Below are 21,503 nucleotides of genomic sequence, written 5' to 3'. Positions count from 1 at the left end.
GTATAGATGGTCAGTAAGTTTCTGAACACAAAGGAGGTCAGCGTTGCGGGGAATCAGGACAAGCAGATTAGCAGCAGTGTTGTTGAGGAGCCCACCAGGTGCAAAGGGTAAAGCATTCAGGAGGCTGAAGCAAGACAAGGCAAGGTACCGTTAACGGGAGGATACTGAGCCGTGTTGTGAAACAAGGTAACAGGTAGATTAAAATGGCATACTGAATGCTTTCTGTTGTTATATGTGGCATAAACATAAAAGCAGGACGGTTATACAAGAACAGTAAACAGGATTAGTTAGACCAACGCCTGAGTACTGGGTACAGTTCCATTCAATTTATTAGAAGAAATATGTGGAAAGACTGATGTCCATTACTGATCACCTGTCAGCTGCAGCAGGCTCGTCCCTTTGAGGTGAAAGAAGGGACAGAGGTTTATGTTACCTGTACTGGAAAATTATGGCTATGAGATATGGTAAGATTGTTCTCTTTAGGGAAAGTAAGGAGGCTTAATAAGTACTGTAAAAATCTTATGGATCTATAGAAGAGTTAAAGAGGAGTGAATGAGTAGCTTTTGATGGCTCTGGGCCTTTACTCACTGGAGTTTATAAGGATCATTAAAGCTATTGAATTTTGAAAGGTCTAAATAGAGTTGACATTGAAAGGATGTTTCCAGTGTGGAGTGAGTCTAGTTCTTGAGGTTGTTGCCTTAGAATACAGAGATGTCCCTTTAGAACAGAGATGAGGAATTTCTTTAGCCAGAGGGTGGTGAATCAGGAATTCATTGCCACCGGGGGGTGTGGAGGCCAAGTCATTGGGTATATTTAAGATTGATAGGTTCTTGGTTAGTAAGGGCATCAGTAATATGTTACAGGAAATAGGCAGGAGAATGGGGTTGAGAGGGATACTAAATCAGCCATGATGGAATGGCGGAGCAGACTCGATGGGTTGAATGGCCTAATTCTGCTCCTATGTCTTATGGTCGTAGACCAGGAAGCATGGATCTTCGAGGAGTGATGTGGAAAATCTTTTGACTGAGGGGTGTGAAGCAAATTGTGTGAAAGAGTGGTGAAGGCAGGAGCCCCCGTCATATTTTAGATTAATTTGCGTATAGTTGGAGAGCTGTGACCTGCTGGGTTATGAACCTTGTGCTGGAAGATGAGATCATGCTGAGTATCTTTGTTTTGACCAGCACGGATAAGTGAGCTGAAGGGCCTATGATTCTCTGAGCTGAGCTGCTCATTGATGAGGCTGTGTAACTTGCTGCAGCTCTAGCTTGTTTCATTCCTTGTCTGTTCCCCATTTTAAGACCTATTCAGCCAGGCAGAGAATGTTCCAGAACATGGGAAGATCTTGATCCTCGTTCCAGTTCACGGAAGAGATCATATCTAATCTTTGTTCCCCCACTTTGGCACCTGCAGGCTCTAACTCTCTTCAGTAACAGAAAGCTTCAGGCGGAAAACTGGTAACAGTCAGTGGAGTCAGAGCTTGCTTCCCTTGGAAGAGAGATAGGGCTGTACTTCTAACACCCAAGCAGTGGTTTCCTAAATTCCCATCCGTGGCCCATTTGATTTTGAAGGTTATGAATCTTACTCCTCAGTTACTGCGTCTGTAGTTAGCTTCCTGCTGTATGAAAGGGGTTTTCACCAGAAAGAGGTAGCAATGTAGTTAGTGGAATTACAATGCCGATGACCCAGGTTCAATTCTGCGATTGTCTGTAAGGAGTTTGTACGCTGTCCCCGTAACTGTGGGTTTCCTCCAGGCGCTCGGGTTTCCTCCCACGTTCCAAAGACCTATGGGTTAGTAGATTAATTAGTTACAGTGGTGAAATTGGGCAGCATGGGCTCGTTGGAATGTATTGTTAAATACAAAAAGATCAGAAAGACTACTGGGTTCAGGAAGTCTGCTCATCGCCAACATACCAAGATATCGGCTTTGATAGCGAAGTTCGGATCCTGAGAAATAAATATATCGAGAAAAAGAGTCCTGGACCCTTTGAGTGGAGAATGTTTCTTTCACCTGTCAGACTCTTTGTCCCATCTGTCAAGTTTGAAGGATACTTGGAAGAGCAACACCCAGGTATAGAAACCGGGCAATAATCATTAGTACAAGTTATGTACTTATCAGTGGGCTTCCCCACGCCTTTCCTTCCAACAGACAGAGAGCAGGGAAGAAGACCAAAGGATCATCAATCTGGTGGGAGAAGCCCTTCGTTTCCTGGGCAACACCTTTGTGGCCCTGTCCGATCTCCGGTGCAACCTGGCGGCCAACACCCCTCGCCACCTGCACGTGGTGAGACCGATGTCCCACTACGCCTCACCCGTGGTGCTGCAGCAGGCCCTGCCCATTCAGGTGAGTTACCACACTTGGGAGACCTGTCCATGGAGGGTGTGAGGGCATCAGGTGGTGTGGATCTTGCTATCTGTGTCTCACACCAGGATTGCACTGATGGGAACAGACCAACAGAAATCCACAATTGATCTGTCAAGTACAATAGAGCCATGCAGTTAATTAGCAATAAAATAGATTCTTTGGCTGAACTCCAGAAATTTGCCCCTGTCCACCCCTACCAAATTTTTCTAATGCATCACTTTTTGGTATGACAAATGCTCTGCGTGTGGGAACAATAAACTGCAGATGTGGATACACCCAGCACATTATGGATATCAGCCTCTCCTCTATGGACTCAGTAAAGCAGTGTGCATAATCAAATGCCTCACTCATCCCAGACATTCTCTTCTCCCCTCGCCCATTGGGCAGAAGGTACAAAAGCCTGGTAGCACATACCATCAGGCTCAAGGACAGTTTATTATCAGACTAATAAATAGCTCCCTAGTGCAATGAATTGGACTGTTCACCTCACAAGGTCCCCTGTTGTGATCTTGCACCTTATTGTTTATCTGCACTGCACTTCCTCTGTAGCTATAAGACATAGAAGCAGAATTTGGCCATTCAGCATTGAATCTGCTCCACCATTCCATTTTGACTGATTTATTATCTCTCTCAACCCCATTCTCCTGCCTCCTCCCTGTAACCTGTGACACCCTGACTAATCAAGATCCTATCAACCTCTGTTTTAAATATACCCAATGACTTGGCCTTCGCAGCAATCTATGGCACGGATTCACTACCTCCTGGCTAAAGAAATTCCTCCTCACCTCTGTTGTAAATGGAGGCCCCTCCATTTTGAAGCTGTGCCCTCTGATCCTAGACTCTCCCACTATAGAAAAAATCCTCTCCACATCCACTCTATCTAGGCCTTTCAATAACCGATAGGTTTCAATAAGATTCCCCCCCCCCCCCCCCATTCTTCTAAACTCCAGTGAGTACAGGCTTAGACCACCAAATGCTTCTCATACTCCTCATAACCTTTCATTCCCGGAATCATTTTTGTGAACCTCCTGTGAATCCTCTCCAACACTAGCCCATCTTTTCTTTAATTAGTGGCCCAAAACTGCTCAAAATACTCCAAAGTGCAGTCTGACCAATGCTTTCTGAAGCCTCAACATTACATCCTTGCTTTTATATTCTCGTCCTCTTGAAATGAATGCTAATATTGCATTTAGCTTTCTTGCCACTGACTCAGCCTGCAAGTTAACTTTTAAGGAATTGTGGACAAGAACTCCCAATTTCTTTTGCTCTTCTGAATATAGATTTTTCTTTCCATTTAGAAAATAGTCTACATCTTTATTCCTTCTCCCAAATTGCATGCCTGTACATTTCTCTTTATTCTATTCCATCTGCCCATTATCCCAATGTGTCTTAAGTCTTTCTGCAGACCCCCTTCTTCCTCAACACTACCTGCCCCTCCACCTATCTTCATATCATCCACAAACTCGGCCTCAAAGCCATTAATTCCATCATCTAACTCCGACCCTTGTGGAACACCTCCAGTCACTGGCAGCCAAGCAGAGAAGACCCCTTTATTCCTACTCTTTGCCTCCTGCCACTCAACCAATGCTCTGCCCTGTTACACCTAATTCTGCATTCTGTTATTGCTTTACTTTGTTAAGCCTCAGTGCACTGTGCAATGATCTGATTGTTATGAGCAGTATGCAGGACAAACTTTTCACTGTATCCCAGTACCTATGACTCTAATATTGCTATTCCGATTCATCCATGCCTACCTGAATTAGCCCCATTTGCCTGTGTTTCACTCATCTCTCCAAACCTTTCCTATCTATGTACTTGTCGAAATGCCTTTTTTAAAGGATGCCTAAGACTTTTGTACTGTACTGTAGTGTTATCTATTGCACTGTACTGCAGCTGCAAAAGAAACAAATTTCATGACGTGAGTGATGATAGACCTGATTCAGATACGTGACTCCATTGTGGACTGAGAGTGGGAAAGGGTCAGGAAGAGGGAAAAGGGGAAGGGAGTGGGAAGCACCAGAAAGACATTCTGTCATGATCACTAAACCAATTGTTTGGACTCAAATGACCTTGCCTGGTGTCTCAGGGCTGAGTGTGTCTGCACCCATGCCACCACCCCATGCCTGGCACTCTTCTGCCACCTGTCCTACATCCCTCTTGCAGTGTTCCACCCTGGCCATTCCCAATATACTTTGCTCCCGCCAAATTTACGAACTTGCTCTTAGCTCCAAGTTGACAAATACAATACTGTGCAAATATCTTAGGCACCCAGCTACATATATGTGCCTAAGACATTTGCATAGTACTGTACCTGCATCTACCACCTCTTTGGGTAGCTCATTCCACATACCCACTACCCTCTACGTGAAGAAGTTGCCCCTCAGGTCTTTTGCACATTTTTCCCCTTTTACATTAGGCCTTTCTGATACCCTGTGGAAAAAACCTCAGCTGTTCACCCTATAAATGATTTTATAAATCTCTAATGTTGCCCTCAGCTTCCTACGTTCCAGCCCGTCAAGTCTCCACTTATAACCAAAGCCCTCCAGTCTCGTTAGCATCCTCGTAAATCCTTTCTGTGCCTTCCCCAGTTTGACAACATCCTCCCTATAGTAGGGACACAGGAACTGCACGCAGTACTCCAAATGCACCTTTGTCAGTGTCTTGTACATCATGATGCGCAAACTCCTGTGCTCACTATTCTGACCGATCACAGCCAGTGTGTCAAGTGCTACCTTCGCAACCCTGTCTACCTGGGTCGTCACTTTCAAGGAACTCGGTAACTGCACCCCTAGGGGTCCCTGTGCTCCGATACTCCCCAGGGCCCTAACATTTATTGCACAAGTTCTGCCCTGGTTCATCTTGCAAGATCGAAGACAAATACTCTTACTTATCTGTTTTAAATGTTGTCCGCCATTCCTCAGCCCCAGAGGATAAGTTGATCTGTTGTAATCTTGGATAACCTTCACTGTCCAAAAATCCCACCAGTGTCATCTGCAAACTTACTTACTATTCTCAGTCAAGTGGAGTGGTTAATGATCCCTTTGAGTAAAGAAGTCTCTGTTCACTTTGTGGTCCAAGGTGCCCAACCTCTATCTGTGGGTGTCCTTGCCAGTGTAAAGAATACAGTAGCATGCCTCCATAGTTGGGGTCAGTAGTACACATGCAGCCTGTTCTGCACCCCCCCCCCCACCCCTCTTCATCTCCTCTGGTACTAAAATTTCAGCTCTTCCTCCTTCCAGCAGATCAATGTCGGAACGACAGTCACCATGACAACAAACGGCAACCGGGCGCAACACAGTGCCGAGGGGCAGTCACCAGCTACAGCGGCCACTGGCACTGCTCCCCCCACGCAGTCACCAGGTGCTGAGACACAGGAGGCCCCAGAGAACCAGGGGCAGCAGAGCCAGAGCCAGGGCTCCCACCCCCGTGTCATCCGCATCACTCACCAAACCATGGAGCCCGTTGTCATGATGCAGATGAACCTACAAGGAGGTGCGTCAGGGGAACTTTCTAGTTGTTTTGAATCCCTGTCCTGGGGAGGGATGGGAGTGCAGGTGGTCTGCCATCTGATGGGTGGATCTCCAATGATGATGAAATGACCACCACCTAAGATATGACATGGTTCATCATGGCAGTTCAAACCTGACTGCTCTTGGAAAGCCACTGTCTTGGCACAGAAAATCTCCAGCACTCTGCTTTCCAATTGTTTGAAAATTCTGACGGTTTGACTCCCTTCTGACTCACGGGGGTCCAGCTTATGTTCCCTTGTACCAAACAGGGTGCTTCCAGCGCTCCTTTCTGAATCAATGAAGCCCAGTTCTTAGTCAGTGTGGCCCTGGTTCTCCCACTCCCTTTTAACTGCTGTTTTGCCTTTCTTCTGTCCTGCCTTGCCATACTTTTGAACCAATAGGGCCCCATTCCCCTGCTTGCTCCTAAGCCAATGGGGTGCCACTCTTGCACTTACCTCTGAGCCAATGGGATGCCGTTCTTGCACTTCTGAGCCAATGGGATGCCATTCGCCTGCTTGCTTCTGAGCCAGTGGGGCACTGTTTCCATGCTTGCCCCTGGTTCGCATGAGGCCTCAGTTACTATGATCCCTATTTTCGCTAGACATTGTTTTTACTGTGTAGCATCTCAAAAATTGACTCAAAATTATGTTGAAGAATTAATTTTAATAATTTCCAATAGTGCAGAAGATCTGCTTGTCTGGCACCCCCAAGTCCTGAGTGTGTTGGATTAACAGGGTTCTTTTGGACATGTGTGCATGTATTCTTAATGTATGTAATAATACCTGCCCTTCTCATTGAATCTGATCTATTGTCAAACTTGTCAATATCAGCCATGTGTAGCAGTTTGTGACTACAACCTTCTTATTCATCTTATTCATTCTCTGACAGATTCCACCACACAGGGTAATTCTTCTACAACAGCTTCTTCTGCCACAGGAACCTCTGGGCCAGGTAATGCCACTTAGCTGATCATAATGTTACCCCTGCAGGATGTGTCAGGTCCTTTACACTCGCTCCCGGAATGGCTTCTTCCCCACCGTTCTCAGTCAGAATCAGAATGAGGTTCACTGGGACATGTCGTGAAATTTGCTGTTTTGAAACAGTAGTACAGTGCAATACCTAAAAAAAAACTATAATTTACAGTAAGAAATTATATAAAAAATAGTACAAAAATAAGGGAAAATTAATGAGGTACTGTTCATGGGTTGGTTCATTGTCCATTCACAAATCGGATGCCAGAGGGGGAGAAGCTGTTCCTAAAACTCAAGCTCCTATACCTCCTCCCTGATGGTAGCAATGAGAAGAGATTATGTCCTGGGTGATTGGGTCCTTAATGATGGGTAGCATTGTCTTTTGTCACCCTTTCACATCCCCTTCCTAGTGGTGCTCCCGTGCTCTTGGGCTCCTCATTCTACCTGTTCTGTGATTATCACCTCAGCGTTACTTTTCTACCGATCTTTGCATCATTTTACTATTTTGTGCTTATCTCTGTATTGTAACTGTGATTTGCCAGCAAGCACATAGTGATCTCTTAAACCCCCTGTGTCCTCCGTTTTGCTGTCAGGTGGGATGCCACATATTCAGATTCCAGGGATGTCAACCGAATTCATGCAGACCATCATGCACCAAATCACCCAGCAAGCCATGGCGGCAGCCGGAGCGAGCTCAGGTATGGTTGAACGTCCCCGTGCCTTCGTAAATGATAGAAACCAAGCAGTCCTTTTGTCAATTTCAGTCCAGTGCTAGGGACCTAGGGTCTTTTGGGCTACCATAAGACATTGGAGCAGAATTAGGCCATTCAGCCCATTGAGTCTGCTCCGTCCTTCTGTTATAGCTGATTTATTATCCCTTAACCCCATTCTCCTGCCTTCTCCCTGAAACCTTTGACGCCCTTACTAATCAAGAAACTATCAACCTTGTTTTAAGTAGATCCAATGACTTGGCCTCAACAGCCAGTTGTGGCAATGAATTCTATAGATTCACGATTCTCTGTTAAAGAGATTCCTCCTTATCTCTCTTCTGAAGATATCCTAGTATTCTGAGGCTGTGCCCTCTGGTCCTAGATTATCCCACTAATGGAAACATCCTCTCCATGTCCACCCCTTCAGGCCTTTCAATATATGATAGATTTCAGTGAGATCCCCCTGCCACCCATTATTTTAAACTCCAGTGTCTAGAGGCCCAGAGCCATCAAATGCTTCTCATACCTTAACCCTCCCTTTCCCAGGATTATTCTTGTAACCCGCCTCTGGACCCACCAATGCTAGAATATGGGGCACATAACTGCTCACAATACTCCAAAACAAGCAGCTGTACTAGGGAGGGAGGTGCATGCAGTGACTGGTAATGTCAACAGACTGGAAGTTTTTGAAGTGAATGAGGGGATTTGATGGAGCATGGTTGGAGAAATGTTATAACTCTGACAGGGTGATACAACAGTACAGTATACAAAGCGGTCTTTTGGCCAACAGGCAACAAGCTGTGTGCTGGGGCAAGTTTAGTAGATCATGTGGCATTTGTGGAGAAAATAAACTGCCAGTGTTTTGGGTTGAAACTTGTGTCTCCTTGGGCCCATGATACCAAAATTAGACTCAAATCTTTTCTGTCTACACATGATCAAAATTCCTCTGTTCCCTGAGCATTCACACCTCTAACAGCCTCATAAACACCATTATCATATCTGCTACTACTACACATGGCAGTGCATTGGAAGTGCCTCACACTTCTTTAAATTTCCCCCCTCTCAATTTAAATGTGTATCCTGTAGTATTTAACATTTAACCCTGAGACAAAGGTTCTAACTGTCTCTCAACTGTGTAATAGGGTCCAATTAATTGATAGAGGAATTTGAGAAAAGTGGTTTCACATTGTCAGGTTGGGATTCCCACAGCACGTTGGGAATCGAATTTTGCAGTAACTTTCAAAGTAACAGGGGAAACAGTTCTGGGTAACAGGGAAGGAAACTGGGAAGTGGGCTACGTTTGGGGAGAGAGAGAGAGGGGGGGCCAATGGGCTGAATGGCCTTTTCTTGCATTGACACAGTATGTAACTTGCACAGCATTGGCATTAAAATTGCACTGTGAAATATTAATGTAAATAGCTCCAGGGCTCGTGGAGAGGGATGTGGGAGCGTAATCTATGAATTTGCTTTGCATAATGGATCAGGAAGTAATTGTGGAGCATGTCATGATTCTTGTGAAAGAGTAATTGTTTTTTTGTCTAAGGGCAATTTTGAAGGTTAGGGCAAGGAGATTTAGCATGCATAAGTGTCAAAACAAGTTTCCCCGTTGATGGCATTACGTGTCCCAGCCAGGGAGAGATGTTGGGAATACCATAATTAAATACTTTGCACTTTACTTTGTGCCCCAGTATACACACAGAACATAGAACAGAACAGCATAGCACAGTCTCTTCAGATCACATTGTTGCACTGACCTTTTAGCCTACTCTGAGATGAATCCAGTGCTTTCCTCCCATCTAGCCCTCGATTTTTCTTTTAGCCATGTGCCTGTTTAAGCGTCTCTTAAATGTCCCGAACGTATCTGCCTCTAACACCACCTCCAGCAATACATTCCACGCACCTACCACATTCGGTGCTTTTAAGAAAAACACTACCTCTGATATTCATCCCCTCCCCATACTTTCCGTCTGATACCTTAAAATGACGCCTTCCTTTATTAGCCATTTCTGCTGTGGGAGAAAGGCACTGGCTGTCCACTTTGTCTCCCTCCGCAAATTCTGTCTCCAAAGAGATCCTACCACTAAACATATCTCCTCCCCCTCCCCTCTGCACCTCCGCTTTCCACAGGGATTGCTCCCTCTGGGATTCCCTTGTTCATTCGTCCCTCCCCACTAATCTCTCCCCCCCCACAGGCTAGAAAGCCTGGTGCTAGAAATTTGTGAACCCTGCAGAATTTTCTCTATTTCTTCATAAATATGACCTGAAATGTGGTCAGATCTTCACACAAGTTCTAAATTAGATAAAGAGAACCCAGTTAAATAAATAACACAGAAAATTATACTTGTTCATTCATTTATTGAGAAAAATGATCCAATAATGTTTTTTTATGGAAAAAGTATGTGAACCTCTGGAGTAATGCCTTCTACAAGAGCTATTTGGAGTCGGGTGTTCCAATCAATGAGATGAGATTGGAAGTGTGGGTTGCAGAGGTGCCCTGACCTATCAAAAAGACACACAGACTGTGCCTGCTCTTCTCAAGAAAGATCTGTTTATGTGCACCATGCCTCGATCAAAACAATTTTCAGAGGACCTTAGAAGGATTGTAGAGATGCGTGAAGCTGGAAAAGGCTACAAAAGCTTTGCTAAAGAGCTGCGTGCTCATCAGTCCACAGTAGGAGAAATTGTCTGCAAATGGAGCAAACTAAATACTGTTGCTGCTCTTCCTAGGAGTGGGCATCCTGCAAAGATCATGCCAAGGGCACAATGTGCAGTGCTGAACCAGGTGAAAAAGAACCCAAGGGTAACAGCAAAATACCTTCAGAAATCTCCAGAACTTGTTAAAGTCTCTGTTCATGTGTTCATTATAAGAAAAACAGTGAATAAGAATGGTGTTCATGGAAGGACACCACGAAGGAAACCTCTGCTCTCCAAAAAGAAAAAAAAAATTGCTGCACGTGTCAAGTTTGCAAAAGGCCACCTGGATGTTCTACAACACTTCTGGGACAGTGTTCTGTGGACAGATGAGACAAAAGTTGGAACGTTTTGGCAGAAGTGCACATTGCGACGTTTGGAGGAAAAGGGGGCACTGCACACCAACACCAAAACCTCATCCCAATTGTGAAGCAAGTGGAAGAAGCATCATTGTTTGGGGCTGCTTTGTTGCCTCAGGGCCTGGATAGCTTGCAATCATTGAGGGAACAATGAATTCAAAATTGTATCAAGACATTTTACAGGAGAATATCGGGGTAGCAGTCGGTACCTGAAGCTTAATAGAAGTTGTATAATACAACAAGACAATGATCCGAAAGAAAGTCCTGACAATCCTGTAGAAATGTTGTTGAAGGAAGCAGTTCATGCAAGGAATGCCACCAACATCCAAGAGTTGAAGCAGTTTTGTAAGGAGGAATGGCCTAAAATTCTTCCAAGCCAATGTGCAGGACTGATCAACAATTACCGGAAACATTTAGTTGAAGTTATTGCTGATGAAAGGGGGTCACACCAGTTATGTACTTTTTCCAACAAATACAAGTAATAAGGGATCACTTTTCTTAATAAATAAATAAATAAACAAGTATAATGTTTTTTGTGTTATTTAATTGAGTTCTCCTTATCTAGTTTTAGGGTTGACAAACTTCTTAGCACCACTGTATCCCTACAAACGGCCTAGGTGCTACACTTACCCCATTTTCCTTCTCCCTCGCCTCCGTTCAGTGCCCAAAACAGTCGTTAAGGTGAGGCAACACTTTACCTGCATATCTGCTGGGGTTGTCTGTTGTGTCTGGTTCTCCAGATGCAGGCTCCTCTACATTGTTAAGACCCGTTGTAAATTAGGGGACCACTTCGTTGAGCACCTCTGCTCCATCTGCCAAAAGCAGAGCTTCCTGATGGTTGAACATTTTAATTCTGATTCCCACTCTGATTTGTCGATCCATGGTCCCCTCTTGTGCCAGGATGAGTCTACCCTAAGGGTGGAGGACCAAGACCTTATATTCCGTCTGGGTAGCCGCCAACCTGATGGCAAGAATTTTGATTTCTCTTCCAATACATTTTTTTTTCTCCTCCCCCTCCCCTCCCCTCCCCTCTTCCATTCCCCACTCTTGCCTCTTACCTCTTCTCACCTGCCTAACATCTTTCACTGAGATTCCCCTTTCTTTCCTTTCTCCTATGAACCACTCTCCTTTCCCATCAGGCTCCTCCTTCTCCAGCCCTATGTCTTTCTCACCCACATGCTTTACTTATCTTCTAGCTATCCTCCTTCCCCCTCCCCAGCCTTTTTATTTTGGAGTCTTCCCCCTTTTCTGTCCTGAAGTAGGGTATCGTCCTGAAACGTCGACTGTTTATTCATTTCCATAGATGCTGCCTGTCCTGTTGAGTTCCTCCAGTGTTTTGTGTGTGTTGCTCTGGATTTCCAGCATCTGCAGACTTTCTCATGTTCATGATTTGCCACTCTATCTATATCTCTTATCAACTTATCCACCTCTATCATGTCACCTCTCATTCTCCTTTGCTGCTGAGGGAAAAGCCCTAGCTCACTCAGTCTATCCTCATAAGACATGCACTTTAAAACAGGCTGCATCTTGGTAAGTCTCCTCTGCACCGTCTCTAAAGCTTCTGCAACCAACCTGGGGCTTAATTGGTGAGGATCTGGGAGGCTAAAAATATAGGATTAACATGCAAGGTTTCATCCCAAACCATGAACCGTTGCTGCTCAACCTCAGTTCCTACAGATTTTCTTGCTTAGGATTAGTTTAAATACATGCTTATGTGTCTGTTTTTGTGTTGAATGTCTATGTCCTTAAAGTAGTTTATACTCTGTATTGCCAGGAAAGACAGGTTTGTTATTACCTTGCTGTTGTGCTGCGAGATCTGGGTTTCTTGTTGGTTCAGGATAGTTGCTTTAGATCAGCGTGTCTGTCAGGAAGGTTATTGCGGGCTGTTGGTAGGGAGGTATTACTGCGTGGAGTGAGGTGACTTGGTCAAAAGTTTCTTACACCCAAGTGCCTGCACTTCATTTCTCATTTATCTTTTGTCCTCTCCCAACAGGGCAGCAGGTGACGGGCTTTCAACCTTCTCCGGCCCGTGTGGTAATAACCAGACCTCCACCTCCTCCCCCACGGCAGACTCAGCCAGCAGCTGGGCCACAAGCAGGAACACAGGTAACGGGCAGGGCAAGGTGACAGATGCTGCAGTGTTAACTTCTTTCCAGGGTAGATATCTTCTTTGTCAGAGGTGTACACAAACACAAGGTATGATTACTATGAGTAACACTGCAGAATGAACACAACTCAACATAAACTTAAATTAACATTAGTGCAAAATAAACAAAAGAACATTACCGCAAAATTGAGAAGGTTTAAAAAAAATAGTGCTAGGGTTTTTGAGGTTAGTTGAAGAACCTGACAGCAGTGGAGAAGATCTATTAATCTGTCTAGTCCCATCGAACTGCATCTGGACTATAGCCCTCCATACCCCTCCCATCCACGTACCTATCCGAATTTCTCTTAAATGTTGAAATCAAACCCGAATCCACCACCTGCGTCTGAAGCTCGTTTCACACTCTCACCACTCTTTGAAGAACTTCCCCCTCATGTTCCCCAAAAGCCATGACCTCTGGTTGTAGTCTCAGTGCATTTAACTCTATCTGTACCCTTCATAATTTTGTATACTTCTAACAAATCTCCCCTCATTCTCCTATGTTCTAGGCAATAAAGTCCTAAACTATTCAGCCTTTGCCTATAACGCAGGTCTTCAAGTACTGGCAAAAAAATGTGTAAATTTCCTCCAAGCTCTTACAATCTTATTGATATCTTTTTTTGTAGGTCGGCAGCAGAACGTCACACAATACGGTAAATTAGATTTTGCCAATATCTTAAATAATTTCAACTTAACATCCCAACTCCTATACTCAATACATTGATTTATGAAGGCCAATGTGCCAAGAGCTAATTTACAATCCTGTCTACTTGTGACGCCACTTCCAAAGAATTATGGATCTGCATTTCCTGATCCCTTGGTTCTACCACATTCTTCAGTGCCCTATCACTCATTGTGCAAGTCCTTTCCTGGTTTGTCTTCCCAAAAGTTCAAAGTAAATTTATTATCGAACTGCATATATGTCATAATATACTGCCCGAAACTCATTTTCTTATGGGCATTCACAGTAAATACAAAGAAATACAAAATTGATGAAAAACCGCACACAAGACAAACAACCAATGTGCAAAAGACAACTAATAGTGCAAATGCAAAAAGAAGAAAACAAACAAAATAATAAGTAAATGAGCAATAAATATTGAGAACCTAAGATGAGTCTTTGAAAGTGAGTCCATAGATTGTCGGAAGAGTTCAGTATTGGGGTGAATGAAGTTAACCCCTCTGGTTCAAGAGCTTGATAGTTGAGGAGTAATAAAGCTTCTTGAACCTGGTGGTGTGGGTCCTAAGGCTACTTGTACCTCTTTCTAATGGCAGAACGAAAAGAGAGCATGACCTGGTTGGTTGTTGTCCTTGATGCTGGATGCTGATTAGCTGCAACAGCACTCTTATAGGTGTGCTCATTGCTGGGGAGGATTTTACCCATGATGGACTGGGCTGTATTCACTACTTGTTGTCGGCTTTTATGTTAAAAGTACAACATATCATACTTGTCTTTGGCATCATACTTGCCGAATTTTGCATCTGGTCCAGATCCTGTTGCAGGCTTAGATAGCCTTCCTCGCTGTCCAAATCCCCACCCAGCCTTGGTGTCGTCTGCAAATTTGCTGATCCAAATTACTACATTATCTTCCAGATTGTTGATTTAGATGACAAACAACAGCGGACCCGGCACGAATCCCTGCGGCACAATGCTTGTCATAGGCCTCTAGTCACAGAGGCAGCCATCTGCTACTGCTCTAGCTTCTCCCACAAAGCTACTGTCTAATCCAGTTTATTACCTCATCCTGAATTTAAGTGACTGCACTTTGACCAACCTCCCATGTGGGCTTTGTCGAAGGTCTTGCTAAGGTCCATGTAGACAATATCTATTGCCTTTCCTCCTTCAACTTTCCTTCTAACTCCTTCATAAAAACACTATAAAGTTGGTTAGACACAACCTACCATACATAAAGTCATGTTGACTTCCCCTGTTAGTCCCTATCTATCCAAAAACTTGTATATATGGTTCCATACAATTCCTTCCAATAACTTACAGACTACTCACGTCAAGCTTACTGGCCTATAATATCCCAGCTTATTTTTAGAGTCTTTCTTGAACAACGGAACAACAGTAGCTGTCCTCCAATCCTCTGGCATTTCACCCAATGCTGAGGTCGCTTTAAACATTTCTATTAGGGCCTCTGCAAATTTTGCACTAGCCTCACAGGGTTTGAGGGAACAACTTGTTAGGCCTTGAGGGATTTACCTGTTCTAATTTGCTTCAAGACAGCAAACGCCTCATCCTCTCATCTGTGTACGGCCCATGACATCACTGCTATTTTGTCTCACTTCTACAGAGTCTGTGACCATCTCTTGAGTAAATACAGATGCAAAAATCCTTCTAAGATCTCCTCCATTTCTTTCGGCTTCAGGCATAGATTACCACTCTGCTCCTCGAGAGGACCACCTTTGTCCCTTGCTATCCTTTTCTTTTTATTACGTGCAATTGTGAACAATAGCCAGATCAGAAATGCTGATCAAGTCAACTAGTTCCCGAAGAGAACTCTGACAGGCCAATCAGATGGTTCACTGCTGCTCAGCCATAGAACACAAAAAAATCATATTTCAAGTACATAGAACAGGCACAAGGGTCGCTAGCCCCTGTACCCCAGAAACACACCTGAGCAGTGCGGCAGAGGTATGTGCTACGCCTGACCTGATCTGAAAGCATCATGTTGACTCATAACAGATTGTGTTCACGGTGGAACAGCTTAGTCAAGGATGGGGTGATCAGCACTGATGGACAAATTATAGCTCCACTACCCCAACGCTGCAACATATCCATTGCTCTTAATATATCTGTAGAAGCCCTCCTGATTTCCTCCTCCTGTGTTTTTTTGTATTTCTTATACTCAAGTACCTCATTTGTTCCTTCTTGCCTATACCTACAATGTACCTCCTCCTCCTCCTTAGCCAGGACCTCAATATCTCAAAAACCAAGGTCCCCTGCACCTGTTATCTTTGCCTTTTATTCTGAGAGGAACATGCAAATTCTGTACTCTGAGAATTTCACCTGTCCCAATCCACACTTGCCAAATCCTTTCTGATACCATCAAAATTGGCCTTTCTCCAATTGAGAATCTCAATCCGAGGACCGGACCTATCCTTTTCCATAGTTACTTGAAACTAATGGCACTAGATGCAAAGTGTTACCCTATACAACCTTCTGTCACCTGCCCTGTCTCATTCCCTAGTAATGCTCTTCCTCTAGTTGGGTCCTCTATGTACTGATTAAGGAAGTTGTCCTGAACACATTTGACAAACTCTATTCCGTCCAGCCCTCTTACAGTATGGAAGTCTCAGTCAATATGTGGAAAGTTAAAATCACCCACTATCATATGTTTCTTGCAACAGTTGGCATATTTGCTCCTCTAAATCCCACTGACTGTTGGGTGGTTTGTAATATAATCCCATTAACGTGGTCATCCTTTTCTTATTCTTCAGTTCCACCCATACAGATGAGCTGTGCAGTCTGTCCTGTCTGAACACCGCCGTGATATTTTCCCTGATTAAAAATGCCACCCTTCCTCCTTCAATACCTCCTGCTGTATCGTGTCTGCAACAGCAGAGCCTGGGAACATTGAGCTTTCAGTCCTGTCCCTCCTGCAACCATGTCTCACTCATGGCTACAATGCAGTAATTCCATGTGGATCAGCCCTAAGTCATCTGTCTTTCCTACTGTACTCCTTGCTTGAAATTTATACACCTCAGCACATTAGTCCCACTGCGCTCAACCATTCGAATCTTGGCTTTCTACATAGGCTTCACAATATCTTTCCCTACAATCACTCCTCTGTCTGCTCCGGCACTCTGATTTCCACTTCCCTCCTCCCCCCCGGTTCAGATGCAAACTGAAATGGAGGGGGACTTGACTTTTTTTGAGCATTTCCTGTTTCACTGTTTCCAAACCCTCCAAACAGTTGACAGGAGATGCTCAGGGATAGTCAAGGGGCCACAATCCCACAATGTGGAGCTCATCTTGCTACCTGGAGCCCCATGCAGCTTGAGTTATTGGGTCAACGCTGCGATGTATCCGTTGTGTTACTTTGTGTTTTGAGTTATTTCCAGACTGTTTCTATTTCTTTCTGCCGCAGGTTCCTCCTGGCTCCGCTCGTGCCCCTGCTCCTGCCCCGCCTCCTGGCCCTGGCCCGGCCACCCTGGCGCAGATGATCACCGGGCTGGTTGGACAGCTTCTGATGCAGCCTGCCACTGTTGGTGAGCAGTTGCTCTTCGTGACATGGCTCTTGCGTTGTCCTTGCTTGCTTCCTGTTGCTGTGTAGTCCAGCCTGGTTGAACTGCCACAGGCAATGGATTGCATATCTGAACATACCCTTTCTCCCTTACCCAACCCCTCCTGTCCCAGGATTTGAGTTCCCATTTCAGCTCGTGTGGTTGAAGTCAGAGAGGGACTGCAGTTGGAGGAACAGGATATGAGATAATGGAGGAACTTAGGTCAGACAGCATATGCAGGGGGAAATAGATAGTCCAACATTTCAGATTGAGACTCTTGTCTGGACTGAGAGGTAGCCAGTACAAAGAGGTGGAGGAGAGGGATGAGCAAGAGCTGTAAGTTGGGAGGGGGGGTGTTGGGATTGGAAGTAGTGACAGAGGTTGTAGTGGAGGCAACAGCACTGCGGATAATGGGATCTGATAAGAGAGGAAATTTCTGCATGCAGTCGTGAGGGATGGGAAGGCAGATGGGAACAGAATGGAGAAGAGAACCAGTGGGAGGAGTAGGGTTGTAGAGTAGTGGAGGAAAGGAAAGAAGCAGAATGTTGCATACTGACAAGTGTGTATGAGGAACTGGGTAGATCAGGAGGTGAAAGTCAGCTGCTAGCCAGTAGAGGTTGTGGTCAACCTGTGGGAGCATTTTGTGTGTGGAGCAATATCACTACTTATTAGATTTAGACTGATTGAAAGAAAGTGAAAAGCTGTCATGGGAAAAAATGTTTTTAACCAACGTGTGGTTAGAACCTGTCATTCACCTGCTGCTGAATGATGGTGCCAAAAGCGTTTGGGAGGTAACTTCGTGTTTTACAAGACTAACTTTATTTGGTGTGTGTTCGTCAAGATTGATGACACAGCGACAAAGTGTCGTTTGCAACAATGACCAACATGGCCTGAAGGTATGCTGGGGGCACCCGTGACATAGCGTGCTCACGCTTACTAACCCTAACCCCGTGACATAGCATGCTCACGCTTACTAACCCTAACCCTAATCCTAATCCTAATGACCAACATGGTCTGAAGGTATGCTGGGGGCACCCCGTGACGTAGCGTGCTCACCCTAACCCCGTGACGTAGCCTGCTCACTCTAACCCCGTGACATAGCGTGCTCATGCTTACTAACCCTAACCCCGTGACATAGCGTGCTCACCCTAACCCCGTGATGTAGCATGCTCACTCTAACCCCGTGACATAGCGTGCACACGCTTACTAACCCTAACCCCGTGACATAGCATGCTCACGCTTACTAACCCTAACCCCGTGACATAGCGTGCTCACGCTTACTAACCCTAACCCCGTGACATAGCGTGCTCACGCTTACTAACCCTAACCCCGTGACATAGCGTGCTCACTCTAACCCCGTGACATAGCGTGCTCACTCTAACCCCGTGACATAGCGTGCTCACGCTTACTAACCCTAACCCCGTGACATAGCGTGCTCATGCTTACTAACCCTAACCCCGTGACATAGCGTGCTCACTCTAACCCCGTGACATAGCGTGCTCACGCTTACTAACCCTAACCCCGTGACATAGCGTGCTCATGCTTACTAACCCTAACCCCGTGACATAGCATGCTCACGCTTACTAACCCTAACCCCATGACATAGCGTGCTCACGCTTACTAACCCCATGTATCTTTTGAATGTGGGAAGAAATCAGAACACCACGCAGTCACGGGGAGGGTGTACAGACAGCAGCGAACCCTGATCACTTTTGAAAGCGTTACACTATGAACCTGTAGTTCATTGTTACTTGGTGCCAGTCATGCGACATCCCCTGGTGAGGGAGTACGGCACAACAAGGTGAGGTGGGAACAGTGGGAAAGGGGAATCAGTGAATGGAGTGTGTGGCTGATGGACATGTGGATTGGTGGAGGAGGGGAAAGGATCTGGGTCATTGGGCTGGCAGGTGTTGTAGGAAGGACTGAGTGGATCAGGAGAGGTGAGGATGGTCAGCTGGTAGACAATAATTATTGATATTTCCGGCATGATTAAAATCTAGAATTTCACCTCCTGGAAATGCGGCGGGGGCAATTTCCACTGTGACTTTCAAGGGGAAATTGGCAATGAAAAATATGCAAAGTTGAAAGGGGGCTGAATAGGGGTTCCCAAACTTTTTTCAATGCCATGGACCCCTACCATTAACCGAGGAGTCTGTAAACCCCTGGGCTAGAGGGAAGAAATAGGATGTTCCTTTGGGAGAACGCTGTCATGGACACAGTAGTTGCTGTAATCTTTTCAGTATCTGGTACGGAGTGATCTGCCTGGAGGCAAGCAAACAAAAGCTTTGCAGTGGCATTGGAGGCAAGCAAACAAAAGCTTTGCAGTGGCAAATCCCAATTCCAGTCTTGCCTGTTCTTGTGAAAGTGCTGGCGCTGATCTGACATGTCTGTAGATATGGAGTGATGCCGATGTAGTAACACCCTTGTTAAACAGGGCACAGCACAGGCTGGTCTGAGTGTGGGACGAGCTGCTGTTCGAAGTGGTGGATATGGGCTCAATTGTAACATTTAATAGAAGTTTGGATAGGTACGTGGTGGGAGGGATTTGGAAAGGTGTGTTCAGGGTGCAGGTAGATTGGACAAGGCAGAAGGTTAGGTCAGCCAGGATTGGCTGGGCCAAAGGGCTTGTTTCTGAGTCTCTGTTGCCTGGAATGGAGGGCTGTGGTAATAAGGAGGGGTGGGATCGGCTGCTTTATTCTCACCTCTCAGTGACACCTACCTCAGCAGCATGTCAGCCAAGTGTCAAAAGACAGGCACCTTCTCTGACCTTATCCATGATCTACTGGCCCCTTATTCCACTGTGGAGCTCATTGTTTCTTAGTGAATTTGGGAGGTGTTATGGGAGTTAGAGAAAGGGAAGGGGTTGAAGGAAGCTAAGAGTAAGGTTCAATAGGTTAGGACTTTATTCCCTGGAGTGCAGGAGAATGAGGGGAGATCTTACAGATGTACATAAAATTATGAGGGGTATGGATGGGGCGAATACATGCAGGCTCCTTCCCCTCAGGTTCGGGTAAGATTAGAACTGGAGGTCATAGGTTTGGGGTGAAAGGCGAAATACTTAAGCACAATGTGAAGAGGAACTTCTTCACTCAGGGGTGGTCTGAGAGTGGACCTAGCTGCTGTTGGAAGTGGTAGGTGCATGTTCAATTGTGACATTGAAGAAAAGGTTTGGATAAGTACATGAATGGAGGATTGTTGTCCAGGTATAGCCATATGGCTACATGAGTTTGGAGGGCTATGTTCAAGGAGGTGGAACTGGGCAGAAGATCAGGTTAGTAGGGACAGGATGGGCCGAAGGGACTGTTTCTGTGCTGTACTGCTCTGTGACTCTGTAACAGCAGGACACGTCAGTGAATTTAACTCTGTTCTGGGGAGTCTAAGCAATTTAGGTTGGCCCCACGATGCTTTGGTATGAAATACCAGGTGCCCTGCCTTCCAGTATCCCTCACTGTGAGAGCTTCGTCTCACAGCCGTTTTGTTGTCTCTCACTCCCTTTTCTCGTTCTCTGCAGCCCAGCCCACAACAACAGGAAGCACTCCCTCAGACACCACCAACACCAGCTCTGCAACCACCTCCACCACGGCAAGCAGAACATCCACCACCACCACCACTACCAACTCCACCGGGACCACCACCAGCAGTTCGGCTGCACCAGACTCTGGCGCCCAGCCCGATGTCCAGCTCTCGCAGCTCCTGGGCACCTTGCTGGGGTCAGCTGGTACTGGCGTGACCAGTGTGGGCTCGCCCACCATCACTGTGACCCTGCCAGGGATGCCAGCTTTTGTGCAGGGAATGACAGAGTTTCTGCAGGTGAGTGGATGGCTGTTTCCTGGAGTCGCAGGGGTGGTGGTCAGAGCAAGAACGGAGCTGTGCAATGAATTTGGATGGCCAGTTCGAAGGGTCAACATAGGCTTAATGGACCAAATGGCCTCTGGTATCTACACATGGCGAGTGGTAGGGCCCCATATCTGAGAAAGGATGTGCCAGCATTGCTCAGGGTCTAGGGGATGATCACAAGAATGATACTGGAATAAAGTGTTAACACGAGGATTATTTAATGGGTTTGGGCCTGTACTCACTGGATGAGGGGACTCCAAGGTTCTCTTTTCTCTCCCTTCCCATTGGGCTGAAGAAGCAGAAGTCTGACAGCACCTACCACCAGTCTCCAGGACAGCTTCAATCCAACTGCTCCAAGACCGTTCAACAGTCCCCTAGTACATTAAGTCGTTGATTCACAATAGTCAGTAATTTGGCATGGAAACAGGATCTTGAAAATGCTGGTAAACCTCTTCTCCACTACTTCCATATCCTTCCTCTAAAGGGGTGACCAGAACAGCATGCAATATTCTAAATGCACCCTAACCAAACTTTTGTGCAACTTTTGCTCTGCTGTTATAAGAATATTGAATATTCCCTAGTGTGACAAGCTGGACGCTTGACCTCATTATCTGCCTCAATTGTAACCTTGCACTTTCTCGTCTACCTGCACTGCACTTTCTTGGTGTCTCTGACACTCTATTCTGCACAG

At 45.6% G+C, this 21,503-nt stretch overlaps 1 protein-coding gene across 7 annotated transcripts in view; it reads left to right on the top strand.

Moving 5' to 3' along the window:
* LOC140198194 (large proline-rich protein BAG6-like) overlaps window positions 1-21,503 on the top strand; it is a 136,610-nt gene that overhangs the window by 91,203 nt on the left and 23,904 nt on the right. For 3 of the 7 annotated variants that reach the window (XM_072259220.1, XM_072259219.1, XM_072259215.1), the window contains 7 exons: window positions 2,117-2,341; window positions 5,602-5,854; window positions 6,760-6,822; window positions 7,436-7,540; window positions 12,596-12,708; window positions 16,840-16,960; window positions 20,487-20,785. In XM_072259220.1, the coding sequence (XP_072115321.1) occupies window positions 2,117-2,341; window positions 5,602-5,854; window positions 6,760-6,822; window positions 7,436-7,540; window positions 12,596-12,708; window positions 16,840-16,960; window positions 20,487-20,785 (1,179 nt within the window). The remainder of the gene's footprint in view (window positions 1-2,116; window positions 2,342-5,601; window positions 5,855-6,759; window positions 6,823-7,435; window positions 7,541-12,595; window positions 12,709-16,839; window positions 16,961-20,486; window positions 20,786-21,503) is intronic. The other 4 variants (XM_072259218.1, XM_072259221.1, XM_072259217.1 and 1 more) reach the window with 3 other exon arrangements.

Source organism: Mobula birostris, chromosome 5 (genome assembly GCF_030028105.1).
Source record: "Mobula birostris isolate sMobBir1 chromosome 5, sMobBir1.hap1, whole genome shotgun sequence".
NCBI classification, from domain to species: domain Eukaryota; kingdom Metazoa; phylum Chordata; class Chondrichthyes; order Myliobatiformes; family Myliobatidae; genus Mobula; species Mobula birostris.
The sequence above is the reverse complement of the archived record's forward strand: the minus strand, read 5'-3'. Positions and strand labels throughout refer to the sequence as shown.